Source organism: Venturia canescens, chromosome 1, assembly GCF_019457755.1.
Source record: "Venturia canescens isolate UGA chromosome 1, ASM1945775v1, whole genome shotgun sequence".
Lineage (NCBI taxonomy): Eukaryota > Metazoa > Arthropoda > Insecta > Hymenoptera > Ichneumonidae > Venturia > Venturia canescens.
The window spans coordinates 32717423-32743358 of record NC_057421.1 but is presented as its reverse complement, the minus strand read 5'-3'; the positions used below and the strand labels follow the sequence as shown (position 1 = coordinate 32743358).

At 37.4% G+C, this 25936-nt stretch overlaps 5 protein-coding genes across 9 annotated transcripts; 2 read left to right on the top strand and 3 right to left on the bottom strand.

Moving 5' to 3' along the window:
• The first annotated feature begins 703 nt into the window (after positions 1–703).
• On the top strand, positions 704–10786 carry Elys (AT hook containing transcription factor 1 homolog). Of its 2 annotated transcripts, none has more exons than XM_043433483.1 (6): positions 704–1075; positions 2005–2382; positions 2602–2902; positions 3056–9127; positions 9230–9305; positions 9497–10786. In XM_043433483.1, the coding sequence occupies exons 1-6, from the start codon at positions 1046–1048 to the stop codon at positions 9567–9569; spliced, it is 6930 nt and encodes a 2309-aa protein (XP_043289418.1). In that variant the 5' UTR covers positions 704–1045; the 3' UTR covers positions 9570–10786. The 2 variants fall into 2 exon arrangements, with proteins under 2 accessions (XP_043289418.1, XP_043289419.1); XM_043433484.1 differs by having other exon boundaries at positions 705–1075; positions 9230–9301.
• Positions 10702–17145, bottom strand: LOC122419169 (coiled-coil domain-containing protein 50). The gene is made up of 5 exons (XM_043433489.1): positions 15673–17145; positions 15416–15478; positions 15140–15257; positions 14083–14260; positions 10702–13920 (listed from the first exon to the last, which is right to left on the bottom strand). Exons 1-5 carry the CDS (start codon positions 15728–15730, stop codon positions 13297–13299), a joined length of 1041 nt encoding a protein of 346 aa, XP_043289424.1. The 5' UTR covers positions 15731–17145; the 3' UTR covers positions 10702–13296.
• Positions 17146–18227: 1082 nt separating this feature from the next.
• Positions 18228–19592, bottom strand: LOC122419174 (tubulin polymerization-promoting protein homolog). The gene is made up of 3 exons (XM_043433498.1): positions 19426–19592; positions 19182–19311; positions 18228–18681 (listed from the first exon to the last, which is right to left on the bottom strand). The coding sequence occupies exons 1-3, from the start codon at positions 19590–19592 to the stop codon at positions 18565–18567; spliced, it is 414 nt and encodes a 137-aa protein (XP_043289433.1). The 3' UTR covers positions 18228–18564.
• A 962-nt stretch (positions 19593–20554) lies between these two features.
• On the bottom strand, positions 20555–22515 carry LOC122419170 (uncharacterized). 4 transcript variants are annotated; one of them, XM_043433490.1, is made up of 5 exons: positions 22306–22515; positions 22083–22211; positions 21561–21838; positions 20915–21130; positions 20555–20847 (listed from the first exon to the last, which is right to left on the bottom strand). In XM_043433490.1, exons 1-5 carry the CDS (start codon positions 22406–22408, stop codon positions 20569–20571), a joined length of 1005 nt encoding a protein of 334 aa, XP_043289425.1. In that variant the 5' UTR covers positions 22409–22515; the 3' UTR covers positions 20555–20568. The 4 variants fall into 4 exon arrangements, with proteins under 4 accessions (XP_043289425.1, XP_043289426.1, XP_043289428.1 ...); XM_043433491.1 differs by having other exon boundaries at positions 22083–22190; XM_043433493.1 differs by having other exon boundaries at positions 22004–22190; positions 22306–22429.
• On the top strand, positions 22488–24847 carry Scox (Synthesis of cytochrome c oxidase). The gene is made up of 4 exons (XM_043433497.1): positions 22488–23092; positions 23467–23830; positions 23909–24114; positions 24391–24847. Exons 1-4 carry the CDS (start codon positions 23027–23029, stop codon positions 24577–24579), a joined length of 825 nt encoding a protein of 274 aa, XP_043289432.1. The 5' UTR covers positions 22488–23026; the 3' UTR covers positions 24580–24847.
• The last annotated feature ends 1089 nt before the right edge of the window (positions 24848–25936 follow it).

The following is a 25936-nucleotide window of genomic DNA, read 5'->3' as shown; positions in this document are numbered from 1 at the left end:
ATATAACTTTTATTTTACTTGAAAAATTGAGGATCTGTCCAAGTAACCGTGTAATCACTTTCCAGCTGTATCTCTTGCACGCACCCAACTGATAGATCGTCTGGTGATCTGTCACGCAGTTGCGGGAGTGCGAAAGAGGTAGCTGCAAAATGGTTATACGGTTTTTACTTGGACATCTTTGATTTTTTGAGAAAAATAAAAGTTGCACCTTGTTTTCTAATAATAATGAGAATAGCGTGCAACTCGCATAATTTCTTTCGAATCAAGAGACTCATCGGTAGAATCTCGGGACAAGTACATTGAAAGTACACATTGAATAAACAACCGTGCAACAAGATTTTTACCAACCGAACGACTGATCGATCACCTTAATATAGATATATCATGTGAGAGATCGTATCGACTTCAGCTTTACCGATCGGTAAAACACATAAAGCAGAGATGGAAATCACTTCTCAGATAGTCATATTCTTATTTGAGCAGAAACCTCCTATTTTAAACTTATTATTGTTATACCATAATATTTTAGTAGATATAGTAAAACAGATATATTGAACCATAAAATGATTGTTCCGAAATAAAACTTCCTTTATTTGGGCGGCGAGTTCTACAGGTTGTGCCGGTAATTCAAAAGCCGGGCCGGAACTAAAGAGTAGCACTTCTCGCGGAAAATTTTTCAAAACGGAGTCGTCAGAAGCGCACCCCTTAGAGCGCAGGTTCCGTGCCCAATGTTCGCGGTTTTAAAATGGTCACACGCGAGTGATGAAATGAAGCGATCTTAAAATTTTCGCATCAAATAAACTTTGAAAACTATTTATAAAATTGTCTTGTTGTATCGTGTAAATTCAAAAATCAGTAACTCATTAAATGTAACTCATTGGTCTAACCCGCCAGGGTTTTTCGAAATTGCCTTGGTCGAGAATTAAAATTCGTCGTAGAAAACGTAACCCACTGCACTACATAACCCCAAAACGCCCGGTAAAAACGGCTTTTTTCTTCCAATGAATTTTCCTTGACATTACGATTTCGGAATTTCGTTCGAGACATGAAGGAACTTGAAGATTCAAAATGCGAGGTGAGATTTATACGACACATTCTACGCCTATTGTGCGAACTTAAGAAGGGTAGCCTCAGTTTGGTTATGAAACACAAAATTCAACACCATTTTCAAGGAGTTTGTCTGAACTTCGGTACAATCTTACAAACTTCATAATTCATTCTAATTTGGTTTTTGCCGATACATTGCATTCATCATGTATGTATTAATCATGTTCATACAAATATCAATAGATTAGCATCGATGTTACATAAGATGTACACAAAGTAACCGGTAATCAGAGATATTAACTTGAGTTCAATCTGATTTGGTATAATGCATGTTTTCTCTAAAGTTAATCTCAGTTTAAACTTAGTTCATTCTATCTCGAAACTATATTTTAAAAATTGAACCGAATTTGAGCTGTGTCACAAAAAACAGCCATAAGTCTAGTAATATTTCCTAATTTGGTTTTCAACTAATGCCTGATTCATTCCCGCACTTTCCCAGGGTTGTTAAGACGCTGAAGTTTGCAACGTTGGAGCCAAACGAAATGAACGAAAAAAACGTTTGTAATTCATCAATTTTTTATTTCACAAATCGTTGGTGCAGCTTGAAAAACTACGAATCGCAAATTTGGCAGGGAACAAAATAGGGGAATTAGTGGAATTATTGGAGAGTTTTTTTCGATTATTTCGTTGGACTCCAGCGTTGGAAACTTCAGCGTCGTGGGTTTTTGTTCTTTCGTTTAGTATCTAGCTACTTAAATTTATCATGACTAGTTCAGTTTCAAGAGTACATTTATAAAATCCTGGTTTTTAAGGGTACCTAAAGAGATAAAGTTAAAAGATTTTCAATATAACCCTTGATATAATAATTGGCACTGTTGAAATTATCATTAGTATCAACTGGATTTTTGTGTTATTCTTAAATCTAATGGAATTTGATGAACAATTTTCTTTCACTAGGTTCGCAAAACACTAGATCTACAGTTTTCAATTTCGGACCGCTTGAACGCTTCTCTAGAGGAACAAGGCGGATCTCCATTGGGATCACCAGGTTCTAACCCTCGTACAAAACCTCTAGGCAATTTTTTTGCAGATGGTACTTACGCTTGGCTCAGTTGTGGCCCTAGACTTGTTGTGATAAATGTAAAAACAGGTGTAAGTATCAGTTCTTGGACATTCCGAGAAAAAGTATCGTGCGTATCTGCGTTTCCTGCTGAACCTGGGAAAATACCACTACTTCTTGTTGGGTTGGACAATAGAGCAAGTAGAGTGCGAGAGTCCTATGGACTTATTTGCATCTTCGATTGTGCAACATCACAGGTTCTTAGAGCAATTAGGGTAAGCATTGATTTGCATTTCATCGCTATTTCATTCATTTATTTTGATTTGATTTATTCGCAAAATATTGTAACTTTGCTTCAGTTATTTTCTTTATTATTTCCAAAGTTTTCAAAACATATCAAAATGTGGTATTTATTTGGCAATAATAATGGCTATTTTCCATGCATTATTCACACAATGTTTCTCATAATGTTTTGTTTTCTATTTCTCTTAAAGATGCCAGCTGGCGTTGAACAGGCATGCATTGTTTCTGGTGGTGCAGAATGGGAGGATTTCGACGACAAGAAAATTGACAACTTACTGGGTGACAGTAACGGAATAGTTTGCGTTGCCCTGCGTAATCTCAATCATTTGATCATTGATTTGAGACGAACATCTTGGGACTATCCACAAGTAACATCTTTCGTTGATGAGTCGCGTCCGGCAAATTTGGACTTTACCCATCGTGGTGAAACGAAATCGACGAGTCACAAGTACAGTAGAGAGAAACATGCAGCGTTTAATCTCATGAATAGTCGTAAGTACCAAAAGCATTGGAACGTAATAGTGGAACACAGACTAGGCTTTTTTTTTTCAATGAAAATCAACGTTCCACACAACACAAATGTTGAAATATAGTTCTTTCAGAGTTGTCGGTAATTCTTTCATTAAATACAAATTGTTTTTTTAGGTCTCGAACAGTACATAGGGTTTAGTCGTGAGGAATTCGAGACATCGACAATGTACGAAGAATCGTTGACCTCGTCGTTGATATGTTCGCGGAAAATCGGTTGCTTGGTATCCGGATGCTTGGGTAGAATAATAATATGGCAAACCGACGGTGATTTAAAATGGATAAGTAGTGCCTTGGATGAAAGTTTGTCGATAACGCATTTGGCGCTCCTCGAGCCCACGGACGACCCACGACCATTTTGTTATCTATGGTCGGCACACCAGGAAGAAACCAGCCGTGCGGCACCGATTTTGAGAATGTACGCAATGCTATTCGAGCGTAAATACACGGACAAGGGTGCAAATTCGTATTTCAATCTCGAGGGAGATCCCAGTGTGAAATTTGAGCTCGAGCTGGATGAAAAAGACAGAATAACGAGCTTGTGTCCGGTGATGCGAGACAGTAATTCTGAACATACAGAATCCACGTTTCGACGAGGGGGGGAGGACAGTATTCTGTTGGTGAGCATGGAAACACGTACAATTTTGTTCGACTTGAATCAATGGTACAAGGAACAAATGCCACATACGATAAGCGAGTGTAATAATCCGAACGCCATTCTCGCTAACTATCGTACGAGGCCGGATCTTCATTGTACGACGGACGAGACGATTGTTGGTTGTGCCTACGTGCCCGAAACGTTAAAGGAATTTCCGAGCAACGGTCCAGCGCCGGCGGAGGAACTCTTCTTCCCGAATTCATTGGCTCTCGAATGGATAGATTTGAGCACGTCACAATTGACATTCTGGGCGACGAGAGGCTTGCAGTGTGAATTATTGCGAGAAATGTCAATGTCAGGACCCGTGGCATTGATTGAACCAACGGAAACTTTCAATCGTTGTGTCGCAGCTGGTCTTGTATCAACGAATACCGAATTTTCGTCAAATAGTGATAAAGACTTTCAACGGGAGACTCTCCTCTCGCTCTGTCTCGAGCAACGTTGGACCCAATATTTGCTCAAATGTGCGAGAGAATGGTCAGACGGCAGTGCCTCGTATCTCTTTCCGGCATTTTTACGGTGGGGCATGCAACGAGCGTCTTCGATTAAATTGGCAGTCGATCGTTTGTCCATACCGCTCTACGATCAATCGGGAACTAGCATCGGCGAGGCTGAGGTCAAACAATTGAGATATTATTCACAACAATTGGAGTGCATTACGAACGTTGTGACAAATCTTGAGATCGATGATATCGATTTGACGAAAGAGAGACGCGCTCTCCGTCGCGTATCAACTTATCTTCAAGTTTTGCTGTGGTTCTACGACGTCGGTCTCTTGCCAGAAACCCAAGAGATCGAGGATGAAAGTACCCTGCCCATATCGTTTTCACTTAGAATACCCTTTCCTTACGAAAGACTCGCTACTATATATCGCGAGAAGCGTAAAGAATTTGCGAGGGAGAGCACAAAAAACGTGGCAAAAGACGAGGAAGACATGTTTATCGACGAACTCGTGACACGCGAATGTACCGTATTGAAATATCAATGGGAGCGCGAAGGCGATGAATTCAGCGTCGGTGGTTACTATCCGCCCTCGTCGTTACAATCACTTTTACGCAGTTATCTTACGGATTGTCAAAATCATTCGGACGTCAGTGAGATGGAAAACAAGCATCAAATAACGATATATCTTCTGATGGATTTGGCAATGCTGTTGCAAAACTCGTGCCCAAGCGTCAATCAATTAATCAAATATCCATCCGCTTTTAAACTGTCACCGAGTCTGATCAAACTTACCCAAGCGTTTTGGCTCCTCGATCACGAAGATTATCACGGATTTTTAGATATGATGACGGGTCAACTTGTCTCGGATTCGGACGTCAAAGAGTGGCATCACAAGCTTGTAATGCGTACTCTCATTCGCAACAATCAAAACAAACTGGCGCTTATTTATCTAAGAGTTAGAAAACCACCGTTGTCTTCTCTCGATGATCAATCAACCATGATAAGTCTCTCGGTCGGACACGGTCTCGTACAATCGGCGTTCCATCGACGACCACCCTCGCACTACGCTCAACTTCTTACCAGCTTTTATCGTGCTTGCAAAAAATACGATCGTTTGCACGATATACTCCACTTGGTGCTCGATCCCGAGGAAGAAGAAGTCTTCGTCAAGTTTCTTGAGGACGAAAAAACCGAAGACACACGTTTGTTGTATTATCTACAACGTTGTCGTTACGCCGAAGCCAGTAACGTTTTTCCCGTTGGATCGGGCCTCTTGGCAAGAAGTAATTATCAAAGAAACAATGAACGATCAGTACCGCTCACGATATTCAATGCTTACAACGCTACGCTCCCGGATATAACGAGAAAATTTTCAGCTCACCTTTCCTCCAAAGGTTCCAACGTCGAATCTGCTTCGAGGTATCCCAGACCAATGTCCCATTGCAAAAATCGCCTAAAAACCCGTGACATGCATGAGGTCGTTGTAAAAAAAGCTCGTGAAACTTTTTTGCGCCGAGATCGATCGCGCATACCATTCGTCAGTGCGCCTTGTGTCTACATCAGCGCACAGTCAACCAACGTTGACACTAATTCCGTTCTCTTTGTCGAACCTCTCAAAAAATTCGGTGGAAAACGTTCTCTGGACGAAATGCGTGGTGAGGATGGTCAAGCTGTCGATCGAAACGATATCAGGAAACGTCGAAAAATCGAAGATTCCACAGAAAAAATCCAGATAACAAGCGAAGTCGGTTCGACTATGGTTTTCGACACACCTCTGGTTAAACGGAAAAATCAGGCCGCGTGCTCGAGAAGTACACCGATGGAGACGCCTCATTCGATATTGAAAATTCGACAATTAATACGCGACTCCACGTCGCCCTGCCCAACTGACGGATCTTCCAAAGATTTTATCGAGCAAAAGCTCCACGAGAGAGAACGAAAACCCCGCCAGATCAGATTCAGCCTTGGTCAACAACGGGTCAGCACTGATAATAACGATCACGATGAAATTACGAACAGCGACGAGAGCGAATCGAACCTTGTCAAAGGTGATTATTTCGAGGCAGAGGAGGAGGAGGAGGAAGAACACGAAGAAGCTTATGACAGTCCGAATACCAGTGGAAAATCGTATTATGATCCTACACTTCTGAGCCCTTCAACCGACCTTTCTATGAACGTCTCAGGGCCCCGAGCGAGACCCAGTCTTCGGAAAAATAACGAATCAACTTTGAGTGATTTTTCGAAGCGAATCCTCAAGAAAGGATCGAACGATTCTATGAGAATAGCGAGTGAAAAATCATTCAATCTGCATGACACGTCGGCAAACGATTCGATTTCTTCGAGTATGATAAAGGATCGTATTGCTCTCTCAGAAACTATTTATACGGAATCTATTCTCTCGTCGGACACTAGCTTCGAATGTTCGTTATCAACAAGGTGGGCATCACTGCCAACCAACAAGGCAAATCAATTCTCGTATCCTGAAAAATCGGATAAAAACAGCCCCGAGGCATCAACTTTACCGATGTGCAGCACGGCGAAAAGTCAACGTTTTCAGAATTTTGACGAGTCCATTTCGAAAACGAGCCTGACTGCCCAAACTAACGTTTTTGATGAGCTCACAAACGACTCTGATAAGAATTCTGAAGTTCTCACTGAAGTCGATGGCTTTGGTCTCGATCGAGAATCCACTAATCAATCGCCATTGAAAAAGCCGATATGGCAAATAGAGAATGTCGAAGTCCCCACGCTCCAAAGTGGCACAGAAACGGCTTCGATGGTCCACCGGGAAAACTCGGTGAAGGAGATGGAACAGCAAAAAGAAACGAGTGTCAGCGAGGATAGAAACGTAGTAAGAAGCAATGATCTTCCCGACGAATCTCTTCAGTCCCGGGTTCGAGAAAACGAGGAAATTAAGGTGAATCTTGAAGTAGAGGAGGTACACACCGAAGATGGTGGAAAGAAAGAGCTCGAAGAGAATGAAATTGATGAAGGAGTCGCCAAATCGACGGATGATTACGAGGATGAACCGTTGGCTCTTAGATACGAGGAAGAGACCGGCGACGACAATGACGACGGAAACGAGGAAGAGGAAGAGAACGACGAAGTATTTCAGAGTTTATCAAACAGTCCGGAAATTGTTTCTGTCGGATCAAAATCGTCATCGGAAAAATCGATCGTTACGATTGATCGAGAAGATGAAGTATTCAAAAAATTCTCTAATCCGTTGCACAACAATGGTTTTTATGATGTGCGGAGGATTTCGAGTGAAGAAACAAACATAACGGACGATGAGTCATCGAGAAGCGCGGATGGCTCGGTGTTGATAATGGGGTCGACAAACGCGAAAACTGACCTCGATGAAACGGCGTCCGTCGAAATTTTGGATACCGTCATGAACGAAGCTTCGAACATTACCAACGACGACTCGACGAGTAGCTTTGATTCTGCCATTTTCACCGTACCGAGTCACAAACCGAGTCAAATTTTATCAACAGGAAGCAGCTCTTTGTACGAGGGTGAAAATAAAATAATCTCCGACGACACCGCCAGCGAAGATTCCGCGATATTTTCCGCCCAACGGCTCCCTACCTCGATGGGATCTCAACAAGCTTTGGATGCGATGAAGGAGAGCGAAAATCCGTCGTCCGATAACGAAGCTCGCGAGAAAACCGAGGAATCGCCGAAATTGGAAAAAACAGAAGGAAAAATGAGAATTTCAGCTCGTGCTACGAGCGCAAAAGATCCGATCGGCGAAGGAGCCGTGACGCCCAAAAAGTCCATGAGCCCTCCTGTTGTGAAAACAGAAGTTTCGACTCCGTTACGAATGACTCGATCGCGACGAGCTTCCTCGGTGGTTCAAGAGCAATCACCGATGATCGAATCTCCTGTCACGAGATCGATCACCGCTGGAAGAACGCGTCGCGCTAGTTCTCTAGCGAAAGATTTGTTTTCGTCTATCGTCGAGAATACGACTGCAACACCGAGCAAACCAGAATCCAAATCCACGAGACTTCGAAGGTCAATTTCTCTTGCGAAAGAACTGACCCCCGTGCAGACTCGTATAATAAAGGAAATTCCGGACCAAGAAGAGACGACGGAAGCAACGCCGATTGGGCGTCGAACGAGACGGGCCACGTCCATGCAAAAAGAAGTTTCCCTCCCAGTCAAGCCGAAACTCAAAAGATCGTCTTCGAAGGTTTCTTTGTCAGAGGAAAGTACCGACGAACCAAAAGAGGACCGGAAAATCACGAGAGCGAAAAAAACAGCTGCTCCGAGCAAGGACGAAGAAACGGTGCCAAAGAGATTAACCAGAGCATCTTCCTTGGTCAAAGATACGGGGGATCAGAGTGATGACCTTACCACGGCGGCAACGGTGACCAAGAGAAGCACAAGAAAACGCGGAAGTTCCGTGCCGAAAGAAACGGTTTCGGTAACTACGACAAAAACGTCTTTACCGCGGTCGAGACGTGGCGGGAGCATCACCAGGGAGCCTGTATTGGAAGAACCCAGCGAAGAAGAAGAAAAGCCGAAAAAACGACGAGGAACCTCCCGATCGAAGGAAGCGACGGATCTCGAAGGGGCGACATCTTGGAATCCGGCATCCGGCAGCATCCGCAATCGTTTGTCTTCGATAACTTCGATACCTGAAGAAGTAAAGAATGAAGAAGACAACGAATCGGACGAAGAAATATTCACTTCGAGAGGAAAATCTAGAGAAGATAAAACAAAAAATACTCGATTGAGGCGAGCAGCTAGCATGGATTCATCCGTGGCTGGCGTCAAGCGACGAACGCGAACTACTTCCGTACAATCTTCGATAATCGATGAACCTATCGAAGAGGAAATTACAGAATTTGAAGATATTCCTCAAAGTAAAAACAAATTAGCGACTAAAGCTCCGGGTCGAAGAAAGCGGGCCGCTTCCGTAACAACTTCGAGGGAAAGCGTGGACGAAAGCGAGTTAGAAAAATTACCGCCAAGGAGGACTAGAAAATCGTCACTAAAAAGCAACGATAGCGAAACTTTCCGGTTCTCACCACCTGGCAAAGCGCGTCATCGACGAGATGATCATGACGATGAAAAAGGTATGTTCAACGAATCTTTTTACAGCAAAGTTTTTGACATCATTTCAAATGCTCTCTCGTTTGAGGAACATCGTAAAAGCCAGGAACGTTTTCTTCTTCCAGGGGATACAGAAGTGCCTAATTATGTGTTTTCGCCGCCACATACGAGATCCAAATACATCGTTCCTCCACCTTGTAGGTACAATTTTTTGACCTTCCATGATAGATTTGAAATTTATTAGAGTCGTTTGAAGTACGGAGTTTCGTTTCTTTCGTCTTCCGATGTTCCATTAACTTGTTCTATTTTGCGATCATTCCAAAAAAACACCGAGCTCTACACGTTCAAAAAATGTTGATCATTTGTGGTTTTTTTCATGATTTCGTTTGCAGGAACATAAGCCGTGATTCAATATCGATAACGGGAAAAGAAAGCAGGGAAAGCTGCGACAGAAGGATTTGCTAATGGACCATCGCGATATCACATTGTCCGGCGAAACGAGGAGCAGTTATATTTTTTAAAATCTCAGAAATATATTCTCATTTCTAAAACGTTACGAATGATTAACCGATTACTTAACAGGGTCAAGTCAACGGAATCACAAAAGGCCAATAATAATTTAGATAATTTTTTTGAATAAAAAAAATTAAAATTGAAGAAAAAGAAAAAGGTGCTAAAGATAGATATTCTTTTTTTTCCACATTTTTTTCCTTAATTTACTCACTTTTTTCCTGCATCATCCGACGATTGTAAATATCTACGGGGCTATCAAATCCTTCTGCGTGTTCTACGTTTCGATGTTTCCCGTTCCTATTGGTGCTCATCTGTCTTCAGAATAAATTCAGAAGCAGTATTTTTTCACAAGTAAAAAAAAAATCAATGTAACAATAATTTGCTAGCATCGTTGATTTCTTGAAAGTTAAATTGAAAATCTTGTCTCACCACGGTTTAAATATTTGTAAATTTCTCATCCTTGTACTTTAGCGTTTGTTTTATGCGAGATTATATTTATCAAAATAACTTTTCGTCTAAGAAAAACTTCAGTTCTGAGCGTCATAATGCAACTCATATTTTTTTCGTGTAATGATAGCATACTTAGTATAAACAACATTATCGGTCACGATAAACGTCGAGATTTTTTCTTATTTCGACTGAAAATTTAACAAACTCACGGACTTAAAAATTTTAACTTTAACTTGACAATCAATTTTTTTTTTCTCCAATCAAGAAAAGATTGTTCACCTTTAATTTATACGATTTTTGAATTTGTAAGAATCTATTCATGCGTCAAAAGTAGTTTTTCGGGAAAGTTTTTGATTGCGTCAAAACTTCAGATATCCATCAAAAATTACATTCACATTGATCAGTTGCCCCCGGGTGGTCTCGTTGAAAATTGTTGATTACTAAATTCTCAAATTTTTTTTGTACAAAAATCGTTTTGCCATAGATCATATCGTACCCAAATGATCCACCTTTGAACACCGATGGATCGACCATTATGCTGAATGTTTCTCCAAATATTTGGCCCACCATCGACTCCGCATATTATCGTTTCGCGATGCTCACATACAGAATTCGGGAAAAAATACTTGTACCATGAAGTTTGTAAATAATTTATTAATAGGCTCATGTATAATTGTATCAATACACAATAAACGTATATGAAAATTCGTGTAAAAACATTCATTCTCGTTTAGATATATGGAAACAAAAAAAAATCTGTAGTCACCGTGATCGCGATTGGGTGTGTTGATTAAATTTTTTGCTCCGAGGGGTATATGAAATCCTTCGAATGTGTATATGATTTATATATATATTTATATATAAATTTATAAATTCTAGACTGCTAAGTATATAAACCGTCTTTATAGGCCTCGAACGTTCGTGCTCCTTAGGCGGAATGCTGTACGTGTAATCGAATGTACAGGTCAGGAGATTGTACGAAAAAAAGTCATTGCATCAACTGCGGAATTGAGATTTGCAAGGCAAATTATTCCGTACAATCATCGATATCATTATCAACAGACGCTTCAAAAAATAATACGCACTACTTTGGAAAGTAGAAAAAAATAATGAAAATCTGATTTGTTTGGCAAGGGCAAAAAGTGCAACGATTGCCGATGAACACCACCGTATTTCATTGATTATTTGTTATTATTTAAAGTATTTTTATTACGCTTAAAACTATTCGGTACAGGTAACTGTACAGGTGGAAAAAAGAAGGAAAAAACTCGCTCGTTCCGCTGAGTGGTCAGCTCACCGTGTGCATAATACTTGATTTGATCTGGTACAAAGCCAAACGTTTAAAGTTCCCAATCTTTGGCAATGTTTTCTTTCACCTCGGTGATTCATTTTTCTCGTATTTTATCTTAACATTGCGAAATTCAATTCTAGATAGTGTTAAAAAGTTCACTAATAAGGCTACGTTTTATCATCGAAATTCATGATTCTTATAATATGTATTATCAAAAATTATTCGATTGATTGCCCGAACTATCGTTCCTTTAAGATATAGATTCGATAACCAGAGCATCAAGCGACGATAACAAAATTTATAGTTTCTTGGAAACTCACACTTTGAAAAAAATTATTTAGTCAATTTGAATAAGCAATTCTTGGACAATTGTAATCGCATATACACAATATTCGACAATCTTAGATATTCACGCGTGAATTTCCAAGTAACTATAAAATTTACGCTCCCAACGGCCCAATTCGTGATTCAGCTCTTCTTCATCACATTTCATAGTAATTATTCTAATGATGATTCTTAACTACGATTTTTCGTTCGCGTATCGTGCTTACCGGAATGTGCGATAAGAATTCATTGCAATTCTATGGCTATATCGAACATGAAATAATTTTTCGTTTTTTTTTCTCTTCTCGATATTAGTATTACTGGAGATACGTTTGAATGAGCACTCTGCTAGAATGAAATGCCTTTTTCGAGAAAGGCACACAGGGGACTCGCATTTATCGTTCGAACGATATGTTCATGGATCTCTGGAGCACTAAGACAACCTACATTACAGCTCTTTAGGGTATCATCATGACGATCCAAAAATCGCGTTAAATATTCGAAATTCACAATATATTATATATTATATTTGTAAAAAAAACGAGTGCATTGTTTAAGTTGAAGGCATTTCAGGAGATTCTCGTTATTACAAAATTCAATAGCCACAATCATGCAGATATAGGTTCTTGTTGATTCACAACTTCATTTTCGTCCAAGCATTCGTTTCAAGAACAAAAATTTATATTCAACAAATGACGTTATTGTGGCTTCGATGGAGATTCAATGGTACAAAGGAGTTCGACGAAGCGACGCAATTTGAAAAATTTTTTGCAAAGAATTTCGTCAAACGAATTATAACAATAATAGCGGCTCTGAATTGTACAGTGTTATAGAAAAAAATGATGAATAGTTTTCGGTTTTATGAACTAATCTTCGACTTTACCTCGAATAAAATGTTCTCTGGAATTTTTTAAATACAATTCTCTCAAAGTTTTTATTTCTTTTTTAAAAACAAGTTACTGATAAGTATTCCCATGGGATGTTTTTTTTTTAGAAGAAAAAAAGTTACATTTTTATAATTTATTTAAGGCATTTTTTGACTTATTGATTTGAAGTGCTCACATCGCATGATTTTCTTATTGGTTTATGATACCAGATCTTTTCCATAATTTTTCATAATATTATGTTTTCCTACGAGAAGCTATTCCCATAATTGACAAAAAAGTTTTCTCCGTGCCAAAGAGATAGAAGGATTCGATTCTCGTATAAAGTAGAAATTTGATTTTCCAATTTGATTATTCTCATGTCGGTTGATTTTAAAAATCGTAAATCATTATTTTCTTCGTAGATCATGATTATTATTATTCCAGACTAATTGTCCTAATCTATAACTATTGTCAGGATCATCTTATAATTCTGTCAAATGAAGTATTGAAACATTCTTGAGCGGTCAAAAGTTATTGAAAATTATCGAAGAGAGTCGATCCAAACTTAATTCAAATCTTTGTAAGATGATTCTTCCTTTTTTTTAAATATAAATTCAGGAAAGGTTCGAATCTTAACCCACGCTTATTGGCTAGAGTTTCTTCATGTAAATATGTGCAAACAATGGACCGCCTCACCCGATCGACGGTAGCATAAAGGCTACTTGAGAAATGTGGTGCTCTTGGGATTCTATTGCTGCTTACAGCCATCTTTGACCCTACGTTTCTGTTTCTCCTCGTGAGAGAGCGAAGGTGATTGTATTTGTGTTCGTCGCTGGCCTTGAATCGGCATGTAACACGGTGCGTCATCGACCATTAGTTCCTGAGGTGGTGTTGGAAGAGCATAAGTTGGGCTAACGGTATTACTCGAGCTGCTTGATGTGCTACGATGCGTGTGTCCATTGTAAGTTGGATCTATAAACGCAGCGACATTCGGCAATTCTCGCGAATCCTCACCAGTGTCTTCCAACACTTGAATCTCTTCAGGATCCTCAAATTGTGTTTGATTACGTGTTCTTGTTTTATCATAAGTTGGTCTAATATCAAGTTTGTCTGGTCTGGATGGTCTCTCAATCGAGGTCGTACTCTGAGCTTCTAATTGCTGCATTTGTTGACGCTCCAACTTTTTTTGCCTCGCACGTTCGCGCGCCCGACGCGCTTTAGCACGCTCTTTTTCTTGTAACATACGCGCTAATTCGGCGTCCTGCGCCTCCATTGCTATTTTACGGTCTAACAAAAGTTGATCGTCCACTGGTGCATCATTCGTATCCACTGAATATTCTTCCTCCTCCTGTTGCAATTTTCTCGCCAGCTCCTGAATCGAAATTTCAAGTGTTAGACATTTCGGAGTTACCAGTGCAAAAGTTCATGTCATACGATTTTGAAGAAAAACTTTAAAAATTTCCAATTTATCTAATATTTTTTGCGAGGACTCCAACATTTGATACTTCATTAACTTCACGAATAGTTTACATACTTGATCTTTTTCTTCCTGTATCCTGCGTTGAATTTCCAGCTGTGCTTCAATTTGGGCAGCTTCGTCATCCAGTCTCAATTGGTTTCTCATCCTTTCATGAAGATTACGTTCCTTAAGACGTTCTTCACGCTCCAAATTAAGAGCGACTCGTCTCGCTATCATAGCATCTCTTTCTTCTCTGAGTGAAGCAAAAACAAAATAGACGGTTTGCAAAAATATTCTCCAATTTAACAGTACCATTAAGAAATTATGTGTCATCAAAAGTTTATTTTGTAGGTGAGTAATAGCTGTTCCTTGTACTGTATCAGTTTTTGATGACACGATTGAGGTGATTTGTAAGATTTTAGAATTTTTATGACGCTGAAGTTTGCAACGTTGGAGTCCAACGGAATGATTTTAAAAAGCTGTCTAATAATTCGAGTAACCTCCAATTCTGTTGCCTGCCTAATTTGCAATTTGTAGTTTTTCAATCTACACCAATGATTCGTGAAATAAAAAATTGGTGAATTACAAATGTTATTTTTGTTAATTTCGTTGGACTCCAATGTTGCAAACTTCAGTGTAGTAAATTTTTCAGGGCTATGGAGCTTACGATTTCAGTCATCATAATGTTTCAACCAATTTCTTATGAGCATTATCATATTTTATTACTACATTATGAGGTTGTCGTACAGAGATGCAGCAACAGCTCGACATCAAGTAATTTGAATATAGTTATCAAATGACAGAAATGAAATATGCAGAATATCTTTACTCAAAAGTTACATTCTTTGGTAATTAAAAAATTCCCCCAAACGATATCTGTTCTGAAGTGTCAGATTTTTTTTCCTCAATGCAATTTTTCCTATGAAACTGTACAAAATTCATCAGAAAATATTTTAAATTGCCTGCACTAACTTGCTTTGAAATTTAGTGAAAAAACTACATGTTAGTAAAAAAAACTTGAATATTTCTCTTAATGAATTCACTATGATAAGGATAATAATTTACTCTTTTTTAATTCATACAATAATATAAGTTCTTGAGCTAAAGAAAGAAAAAAATGTTTGATTCTTACTGTTCTTGAACAATGGACTGATATTTTATTTCCTCCAACTCTTGTTCGATCCGAGCTCTGGGTAAATCCTCTCGCACTTGTGCATTTCTTACTTTGTTGCCGGTATAATGTTCCTTGACTTAATAAAAAACAATAAACGCAATATTTTTAATACCATTGAATAGAGCATACAATCGAATATAAATTATAACGATTTTTCAAAATCAAATCAACTACTTTCGGGTGAGAAAAAAAACTATAGAGAACTCGTGAAAGTTAATGTGCGAAAATACATACTTTCTTCATCTTGTAGTCGATAAGCCAATGCACCATCTTCATGAACGAGCCACTCGCGACAAACTGAAAAATGGAAGTTATGAATATCTCGTTAATTTATAACGAGAAACAGACAAAAGATCGTAAAGATTTGAACGCGTGAGAAGAACGATAAACACGACGTGACAGGAGAGTTTTTCGCACAAAAGATCCTGTATCTTTCCTCTCTCTCTCTCTCTTTCTCTGTCACTCCGTTTTCTTCGCCAGTGTCCTCTTACCTTCGTTGACTCGTCCAGCTTTAGGCAGAGTGTCCGAGCTTAAAATCGACTTCGCCATAATCTACGTAACGTATATGTTCCCGTCGACGATGAAAAAAAGAAATTGATTTATGCATAAACGATTGAACACTCAAAAACTTTATTGTTTACAACTGCCTTATGGGAGGACTGATCTGTCCTTGCGCTCCATCTTGAATGTACTCATGAGAGATGTGAATGCGAGCTGAGCGCTTGCGCGTCTGTTGCTCAAACTGAAAGAATGCGGTGGCGTGCCGGCACATTTTTCCATGTGTAAGTGTGTGCGTCTTCTTCCGTGTGTTAGTGCGAAAACAATGAAAACACAGGTGGAATACTGCGAGATTGTTGTCTTTCGGAGAATGTGTTTTTTTACTATTTCTTTTTTTTTTTCACACACCCACATTAATTACGATTTCGTTGAATCATCTGCGAAATTTTCGAGCCATTGACCGTTCCAAACTCTTGCTAATTGATGCATGCGAGCTTTCAAAAAGACAGAATTATGTGAATCCTATATTATCTTTATTTTTCTCATTAATAAGATTTCCAATGAAATATTTATTATTATCCAACGAAAGCAGATACAAAATATGTAATTTTAGTTTTCGTGTTAAATAAGTAAAATATATGTGAAATCCCGAACACTTCGATTCAACATGGATATATATACACATATATGAATTCACAACGCTATAAAATAGTGTTATATATAAAATGGTGTAGAGAGAATGTAGGGAGAGTGATACCTATAGGACGAATGATAATTACGGGAATGTACGAATAGCCCTGATCCTTGATCTTGTGATATTATTTTCATTATCATATGACCACAGCGACGTACACTTGATTTCTTTATTTTTTTTTTTCGTTACGCTGACGAATTTCTTCGCACGTACGTGATGAAAATTAGGTGCTCATTCTTGTAGTGTTTTATGGTGATTTTTAAAAGTAAGATACGGAATATATCCATTGTTGGGTGATAACCGAGTGGAAAAAGTAGAACGCATTGTTTCGGTTTTTCTCTTTCATTTTGCAAAAAATCCCGACTGTTGCTCTCAAATAAAAAAAATTGTGTCTATTTTACTGCGCTTCAGTTTTTTTTCGCGTTTATATTTTGAAGATTTTCATTTTTATTTCACTATACATACGCAAACTCATTATTCGCCTTGCCTTGATGCTAACAGTGAGTTGAGGTTATATAGAGAAAGGAGGTTCATATTCGAAAAAGCATTTCGGGGATTACAGAACTTTAGAAATGATATATATTTTTCTAAAATGAAATAATTCAATTGTCAGTTTTGGCGTATTTGTACGAAAATACCGCAATACTTGACTGTTGTAATATACGCAACAAAAAATGACCACGGACAACGAACAAAGAAAAGTAAAGTCGAGGGGAAATGGTCAATTGGTCGGCTTCAAAGAACGCCTGGAAAAATGTGTTATTAGGACTGTACTTTCACTGCAGTTCGTTTCCCCCCCAATTGGACTAGTTAGGAGAGAATTTGCATGTGGTTAGTAATAATAAAGAAATTAGCACAAACGAACATATATATATGTCTCTCAATTAAATATATGTAAACTGAATGTCAAGTGAGAAATATATTTTTTATAGTAGTAAAAACAATACCAATTACACAACCAATTTTTTGTTGTTTTTTCAGAGAAAATTTTGTGATTTTTGTTTTAGGTTAAAATATCTGATTTGATAAACAAAATCAAGTTTTGTGAAATGAAATTTCATTTGTTAATTGGGGCTGTACGCAGCGCAGCAATAATCGTAGGGAATTTTTTCTTGCGAATAATGAAACTCTATATATGAACTTGAATCTTGGATGATGAGATTTTTTCTCACAGTGCACATGGTAAATTTTAATGAAACATTGTGTTCACGCTAAGAGTGCCACATTCTCGGGGCAATTCACCGCAAATATTTTTTGTCTTGGTATAGCGAAAAAATAACGAGGCACGAGTTTTTCGTTGCCTCGTGCCTCGTGTGTAGTTTTATATATACGTGAAAACGTATTTTTTGCCAAGGGAGGATTCCATTAATTTCATTTCACATGACACTTCGTAATCAATTACCTTGGCGTCGCCATGATACGTGAATTTTCATAACTCACGCGCAGAAGAATGTCAATTGACTCTTGAAAAAATCTCCATAACAAAAAAACATGGAATTCCAAAATGTAATAAGTTATGCGTTAAAACTTTAGAGGTTATAAATATTATATTGTGTTGTACAAACATCATCAATCAAATCTATAATGTTTAAAATTTGTATGAAATTATGTTCAATTTTGGCAAGAGAAGACACGACTTTAATAATAATTTTCGAACAATTTCTGCGAGTCGGAATGAATATCGCAAGAAACGGAACTTCACGAATGCTGGTTACGGTTTGAACATTGAAGTTCTGTAGTTTGCCATCGAAGGCGCTGAAGTTCCGTACCGCTGTACTACTTCGCGAGCGCGTTCGTTTTTTTTTCCAAGTCTCACTGATGTGGCGTACCTATTCTGTTTATGGGAGATAGCCAGAAAGGAGAAGGTGAAGTGTTATGATGTTCTTTCCCGTTCGTACATAGTACATAGTAAGAAAGTTTAAGAGGGGAACGAGAAAAACAGTTCCGAGTTCATACAAAAATAACGTTCGAAATTGCTCGTATTTTTTTCCTTTTTTTTTATTATTTCTGTTTGAATATAATCATATTATTATCTCAGGGAATCCGAAAAAACGTTGCGTCGATGAACGAACCAATATAATTTTTATATGATTTTAAATTTTATACCGATCAAAGAGTTTGTACATTATTTTGCCGATTTGGTTATGTTCACTCAAGGTCATGCCCTGGTTTAGTGTTAATTTGTTGAGATTTACTCTCGTCCATCTTTGCCCTTGCCCTTGCCATCTTTGTCGAAACGTTCCTTGTGAGACCCGGTGAATTTACTCGTGTCGGTCATCCTCGCAGTTATATCGTCCGTCGTAGTTTCCTACAGTATAAAAACAAAGACAGTAAAAGAAAAACAACACCATTCGGGCGATTTTATTATGCGACTCCAGCAATATTTATATCATTGTGAAGAATATAGATCAAATGTTGATTCATAAATTAATGCGTCTCCATTTATTAATTGAAAACGATAAAAAAAAATTGGATAATTTCGTAAGCAGACTGATTTTTTGGTTAAGTTCGTAGATTCTTATTCTCATTAACCTTGATCAAATTTAACGTCTAAATCGATGAAATATTTTCGAACCAGCAATATCTTCATTTTATTCTATAATTATGAAATTTGAGCGTTATAGTGAAAAATTTACAGAAGTCATCGACCGCCATAAAAGTCAGTGCGATCAAAGAATTTAGTGATAATAATTTCATAGAATTTGCTTGAATATAAGCTTCAGCTTCTGAATGCGTTCAACTACAGTGAATTTGGAACTTTGGGTAATTGATGCTCTTGCAATTTGGAAAAAACATCGACGAACTTACCGTGACTCCGGATAAGCCCGGTGCTCCACACGATGTCATTTTATCGAAAAGGACTTTTGGATCGACGTTCTTAGCCTTGGCCAAAGCCTCGACGTATTGTTTGTATTCCGCCAGCGTCAGTGTCTTCTTTCTAGAAAAAAAAGTTGCTTCGAAATCGATCGGATTGAAAGTTTAACACATACGCGACATAAGGGTTTTTATTTAAAAAAAAACTCATAATCATACAAAAGATGTCGAAAAATACTTGAATTTGTTGAACGTTATCGCCGAGTCGGTAGTGGTGAGATTTTTGTCGAAAACTTTGGCTTGCTTCATCCATTTGTCGCTTTTCGAAAGATTCAGTACCTTACCGTCCGATGCGGTGTCTCCGAATTTCGCAAATGCCGTAAATTGTTGTTCGAAAGTTGCCATCGTTTATATTTACTGAAGTTACGAATTTCACGAAAATATGTGATTGTTTTTAATTTTTTTGAAATGTCATTTAAAAATGCAATGATTATTTGAAATGTAACGCGGTAGCGCGTGTCACGGAGAATTTGGAAGAATGATCAGATGAGAAAGAAAAATCGCGATAAATAAACTGTTTTGTTTTAAGAGATCTTAGCAACCAATGAAAAGAGGCAAACAACAAAAAACGGTGCCCGCCCGCGGCATTTGTTTCACTCAGCAGTTATTCAACGTGGTTATCAGCGGAGGAACGTTTTCAAAATACATTATTATTCTTTAGTCAATCGAAGGTGGAGCAAAACATTGTTTTATTCCAATTTTTCTTTGCAAGTCCAAATATCGATGTTCTTTTCAGATTTTTGTGAAAAATTCAGCTGCATGTATATTTATAATACGAGAAATCAAAATTCTCCTCACTTATTCTAATTTTTTTATTTCGCACTAGCACAAAATAGTAACTGTATAACACAAGTGCTTTTACTTCGACTTACAAATGATAATTTCAACAAGGAATTTATTTTTTCGAAGAAAACATCACGAGTGAAAACCTAATAATTTTGCAGACTATTATATAGTTCAAAAACCGAAGGCACAAATCGTAGTGGACTTTTATAACGAATGTAATTTTCTTTGTTAGCTGTAAAAAATCATATTTCGTTATAATGATGAATATTCGATGATGCTTTGTCCGACGCAACACAATAGTGAAACGGCGACTGACGCGCGAGTTTTATAGTTTATTATTTTGTTAGTCCCTCCGTGAAAAACCGAATGTTTTCAGTTATTTAGGATTAAACGTTAATCCTTCACTGTTTCGTCAAATCGTTATCCATCTGCAATACAGATGCGACGAGTTTTCGTTGGAAGAAAACGAAAAAAAAAAAAAAAAATATACACTCTCCGAGAAGATATTGATGAACTCGTCTTTTCGATGTGCCAGTCAATGTTTTCCATTTTCGACTTGAACGGCCATGGCGAATAATACGTCAGCCATTAACCTAAGATCGTATTTGTCGATGGTGACTAAATCGGCGAGTTTTGCCGCGAGCTTCTGCGAGTTTTTTGGCGCCCAACAGTAAACGAGCGAAGTACATAAAACAACCGAAGCTCCCAAATACAAGGAATTTATTTCCATTGCCATGAAATCTTTTTTCTCTTTCTCTGTTCGGGCACGGCGTCCGTTTGTTTTTAACCGAAGATTTGTGTACAGCTGGTTGTGCTGAAAATATAGGGTACGTGAATTTTCACCGCAGGTATAGTAAGTATTGATTTTGTTTTTCTTTTACCTCAAGAAAAGAGAGATCCAATAAGTGCACGACAATATCAATTATTTGTGGAATTTTTTCGAGTCCCAACGCCTTAATTAGAATTCCAGCACAATCCAAGGGCGTACAAAACGGTATCTTGAAACCAACGGTTTTGAACACTTTGAACTCGGACGCAAGAATTGTGTTTGGCGTGTATTCTTGTTTGTTGTCGATTTCTCGAAGAATCGATATAACCTGTAAGCAAAGGAACATGAAAAAATAAAAAACGAAATAGGCCGATAACGTTTCGTAAATAAAATTGCGGGAAAATGAGAGTATGAATCAGTCACTTAACCTCACTTGGAATACGTTTGAAGTGGAAATTCTTTGACACAGTTTGGCCGATTAAAAAAAGGATCTGTCAGCCCACGGAGGGCGATGGCAAAAATGGGCTGACATTTTTATTATTTCGATCGGGCGAATGCGGTGCGTGGATGAATTTCACTTTTAAAATTTGCAGCTATCTCTCAGTCACGGTTATGCGACATATCGATTGATTCATGCTCTTATAAACAGTATTTTCATTGGTAGAAATATTTTTTGCAAAATACATCGTGTCAAAATCAAAATTCCGACTGATGAAATTAGTTGTTAATTAAATGAAATGAAAAAATACGTGGTTAACCTGTGTTATCCTTAAGCCTGCAGAATGCGTGTCCATTTTACTCGCTATTTGTAAACATGACATTAGACGAAGTTTTGCTTGACTGGAAATTCTTTTGCACGTTTGTTCCCAAGAGTTCGTAGTCCCTTTATCATCTCCATTTTCGCTCGTGTAAGCCTCCCAAAAAGTGTTACATATGAATTTGTCATAGAGATATAACGCGATATACCGCGTGTTTGGGGTGAAATCGCACGACTCGCTCACCTTGAAAAGCTCTTTGACAACTGGCGGAGGAATGGCTTTCAATCGTAGGAAATAATGGGATTATAATATATAATGTAGATAATTGTGAAGGGAAAAATAGTAGAAAAGTTTTCAAGTAGGGTGAACAATCCAATTGGCGATCTCACATGAGCACGAGAATGAGTTCAAAATATTTTTTTTTTCGCACTATTTTCACTCACAAAGATTGAACAGACGCTGATTGACCAATCGGGTGGTTGATCCTATGTTTTTATTATGATACGAATATTTTACACGAACCCATAAATGGGATCCAAAACTGTACGCCATCCTCGATTATTCGCTCGTATTCACGATTTGTTTGATGAATACATTTCAACCAATCGGATAGCAATTGATCTTCCGATCCTGGAAAAACGAAGCCACAGTCTTTCGAGCAGTAAACAATCATTGTTTAAATACCCGTTTTGTTAAAAAAGTAGACAGATTGCACAGAGGATTCTTCGTTTTATATCCCACCAACCTTTACTGCTCACGAAATCCATTTTTGTTTTCCTACTACTTTTACGTCCTTGCATGAGTGCTTCTGTGCAACCTTTTTGTTGACGATACTTTGTGTCACGCATCAATGTTTCCTGATTTCAAACATGAACATCCTCAAATAAAGTTTCGTCAGTTTCGTCAGATTGCGCAGTTATCGTCTATAAGAAGCGTCATCACGCGGTAATGACTCTCGGTTCTCGGTATTCCAGATTTTGCTCGGTATATTTTAAATATTTTAGGTGCTAGTGCTAGACATGCTCCACCGGCTCCACGCTCTCATATCTCAAACGCTGACTGAGTCTGTGCACCAATAAAAAATCTTCTGTTTATTCTGAAAGGTTAAGGTTATATATCCAGTAGCTGGCAAATACGCAAATTTGAATCTAGGAAAAACGTGTGACAAGTGACAAATAGGAACGTCCACAGTAGGATTTCTCGAAGCGAATGAACAACTGATTCACCGGCAAACTTACGATTTTTTGCACGACGTTTCATTTGAGTTACACGATGATTATGGATTATGTTATTTTGTGAAAGGTGAAAAAGAACTGGTGTTTCGTATTGCAACGTGTGTTTAGCCGTACATGCTTTCCCTTCAATCGTAAATAATTTTGCCTTGTGCCATCGGTATTCTAACCTCTCTTTCGAATGAGCGATTTGTTACTTTTTTTTAAAATACTTTGAAAGTTAAGAATTATAAAATGTCTGTACTGGTTTTTCGATCTTTGGGTGCTCTCAGACGGTGCCCCAGTCCAATTGTAACTACGGTAAGTGAATTGATCATTCGAATATTGCCATTTATATTTATAACTTGGCAGATATATTTTTGAAATTCTACTCTCAGATTATGGCTCCATAGAATAATTACAATTATTCTCGATTGCCTGATGCAGTGACTGACGCTTTTATTTCCACATTGGGTGTTATATGTTCAATTACTTATCGTTAATATCAATCGTCAAATTTGACGATCAATACTTAAAGATTGATTTACTTTATGATTAGGCGTAATTTTTTTCGAGCATTTTTCGTAATTTAAAATAATCATTCTGTAAGTAATTAATTTATGCTATGAATTATGTTGAATTATTATGAGAAGAAAACATTTCGATTGTTTGATGTATTGTTGTAATGATTGCAGACAAGAAACATAAAAATTTCATCATCGAGATTTGAAATTTCAAAATCAAATGCCGAAAAGCAAATTAAGCCATCACCAGTTTCATGGAAAAGTCTCGGTATTTCAGCGGTCCTTGGGGCTGGTCTCCTCGGATATATGTATTACCTACGGGAAAAAAAAGATATAGCTTTAGCTAGAGAAAGGAGACGTCATTTGGGAAAAGCCGCGATAGGTGGAACATTTGAATTAGTTAATTCAGAAGGGAAACTGGTCAAGTCACAAGACTTTCTTGGGAGCTGGGCATTAATTTATTTTGGATTTACTCACTGTCCTGACATATGTCCTGATGAAATTGAAAAAATGGTTGGGGTTGTGAATGCCCTCGGTAAGTTAAAAATTTTTAATTTATTCAAAGATTTGTATATCGAATGATCAAAAAAACATTGGCGAATTATTTTTTCAGAAAAAGATCACAATTTTAAGATTCATCCGATATTCATAAGCGTTGATCCTTCTCGAGACACACCCAGCGTCGTTGGAAAATACTGTAAAGAATTTTCTGAAAAAATCATTGGACTTACCGGAAATGAAGAACAAGTTAAAAATGCTTGTAAAGCGTACAGAGTTTACTTCAGTAGCGGGCCGAAGGACAATGACAATGATTACATTGTGAGTACACAAAAAATTTTTGACAGCAGGAATTTGTTATGTTTTGTATTTGAAAAAACAAAATCATTATATTTTCATGAAAATACAAATTTATATTTTGAATTCGATTAGCGTTTTGACAAATTTTTTCTCATGGAAACATTCTGTATTACTATTTGAGGATTCACACCCATTTGCAATATTGACGATAAAGAAATACATCTGTTGGCATAAAAATATATTTTCTCTGTACTTATAAGAAGGCTTAACATAGGAAAAAAACGAATTATGTTTCAGGTTGATCACACCATAATTATGTATTTAGTGGATCCAGACGGTCTTTTTGTTGATTACTATGGACAAACACAAACCGTTGAACAAATGGTAAGCAGTATAATTCTCAACAAAATCAAGTTGGAAAAAATTAAGAGCGGTTCGTGGTTGCCTTCACTACCATTCAGCGATAAGTCAACAGCACTGGCATAATGGAGCATTTTTCGTCATATGTTTTCAGTTGATAAAAGCACTTTCAAAAGTATTTACCGATACTGATTTTGTAAAACGACTAGTCCTATTTTTGGTTATTTGACAATTGAATATTAAAATAACTGACTTGCTTATATCATTGGTGACGATAGTTCAGATTTCAATATAAATATACATATATTTTTTGTTCCATACAGTCAAAATGTAAAAAGTGTAAACACTCAGAGTTTCTTTGTATTTTATTTGTACATTAAATTTTCCCACATCATGCGCTGTCTTTTGCAATTGTTGAAACATTTAACATTGATCCTTGATAATCGGTAATTTTTAATTGGTTGTTATTTGTTTAATATATATATATAGAGAGAGAGAAGAGTGACAGCTGGAGCTGAATTGAGACTTTACAAAATACTTAACATATTCTTGAAACATTGATAAATTTTTTTCCTGTACATGATTTTTTGTATCTGAAGTAAAATTAAGTGAAGAATTAGCTATTCTTTGTATGGAAAAAATAAGTAGCTCTAGCATTTCACAATTTCATCTCAATACCGAAGAAACAATAATTATATCTCTCTTTGTTAAGTCTTTCTTATAGTAATCTTATAATATCTCTCTTTGTTAGTTTTTTTTGTGGTTTTTTAAGCCAAAATATGAAGTTCAAATTAATTTACAACAACACTGGGATGTTTGGGTCTCTATGATATCGATTAGTCCTATGGTTTTATTTGGTAGTTGTTCCATTCCAAAAAAGTTGTTTCATCAAAACATTCCAGTGATTGTTGTTTTGAGTGACTACTCAGGAAACTATTATTGCTTCAATTTTTTGCTGTATTAAAAAAAATCCATGGCTTAACATCTGTTTTTTGTAGGAAGCCTGAAAACATTTCACATTTTTCACCAATACCAAAATTGTTTCATCGGCTTTTCAGAGACTTGTGGCTCAAGGTATCAAATAACAGCAAGTTTGATGGAAAATGACAGTGTATATTAGAAAATGTAGAAAAACTTGTTATTTTAGAAACCTGAGTTTAATGTGTAGACCTTTTTTTTTCTTCTATTTTTTTCTGTTTGAGATTTTAAATTTATGAGATTTTAAAAATGAAGTGAACGACTCTTATAAATTGATCGCATAATTAAATTTTTATCAGAGCTGTAGTAAGCAAACTGCGTTAAGATGACAGCAAACATGTTGAATTCAAGAAAAATGTACACCCAAGTTTTCTCCGTCAGGGTGATAAATTTCGAATTGATCACACGAATAATTCGGATCGTATTTTGACAGAATGTAATACAATTCTCTTTTTTACAACCAAACATTCTTCCCTTGGACTGGAGATTTAAATTTTTCCAATAT

Coding starts and splice junctions, on each gene's coding strand:
- LOC122419174 (XM_043433498.1), bottom strand. CDS start 19,592: ATGGCAACTTTCGAACAACAATTTACGGCATTTGCGAAATTCGGAGAC. Junction 19,312..19,425: donor ATAACGTTCAACAAATTCAA/GTATTTTTCGAC, acceptor TTTTTTTTCTAG/AAAGAAGACACTGACGCTGG. Junction 18,682..19,181: donor CGGGCTTATCCGGAGTCACG/GTAAGTTCGTCG, acceptor TTTATACTGTAG/GAAACTACGACGGACGATAT.
- LOC122419170 (XM_043433490.1), bottom strand. CDS start 22,408: ATGCGTGACACAAAGTATCGTCAACAAAAAGGTTGCACAGAAGCACTC. Junction 22,212..22,305: donor GGATTTCGTGAGCAGTAAAG/GTTGGTGGGATA, acceptor ACTGCTCGAAAG/ACTGTGGCTTCGTTTTTCCA. Junction 21,839..22,082: donor GTTTTGGATCCCATTTATGG/GTTCGTGTAAAA, acceptor TACGATTGAAAG/CCATTCCTCCGCCAGTTGTC.
- Elys (XM_043433483.1), top strand. CDS start 1,046: ATGAAGGAACTTGAAGATTCAAAATGCGAG. Junction 2,903..3,055: donor GTTTAATCTCATGAATAGTC/GTAAGTACCAAA, acceptor TTGTTTTTTTAG/GTCTCGAACAGTACATAGGG. Junction 9,128..9,229: donor TGATCATGACGATGAAAAAG/GTATGTTCAACG, acceptor TTCTTCTTCCAG/GGGATACAGAAGTGCCTAAT.
- LOC122419169 (XM_043433489.1), bottom strand. CDS start 15,730: ATGGCGAAGTCGATTTTAAGCTCGGACACTCTGCCTAAAGCTGGACGA. Junction 15,479..15,672: donor AGCTGGACGAGTCAACGAAG/GTAAGAGGACAC, acceptor TCCATTTTTCAG/TTTGTCGCGAGTGGCTCGTT. Junction 15,258..15,415: donor TCGACTACAAGATGAAGAAA/GTATGTATTTTC, acceptor TTTTTTATTAAG/TCAAGGAACATTATACCGGC.
- Scox (XM_043433497.1), top strand. CDS start 23,027: ATGTCTGTACTGGTTTTTCGATCTTTGGGTGCTCTCAGACGGTGCCCC. Junction 23,831..23,908: donor TGGGGTTGTGAATGCCCTCG/GTAAGTTAAAAA, acceptor TTATTTTTTCAG/AAAAAGATCACAATTTTAAG. Junction 24,115..24,390: donor ACAATGACAATGATTACATT/GTGAGTACACAA, acceptor ATTATGTTTCAG/GTTGATCACACCATAATTAT.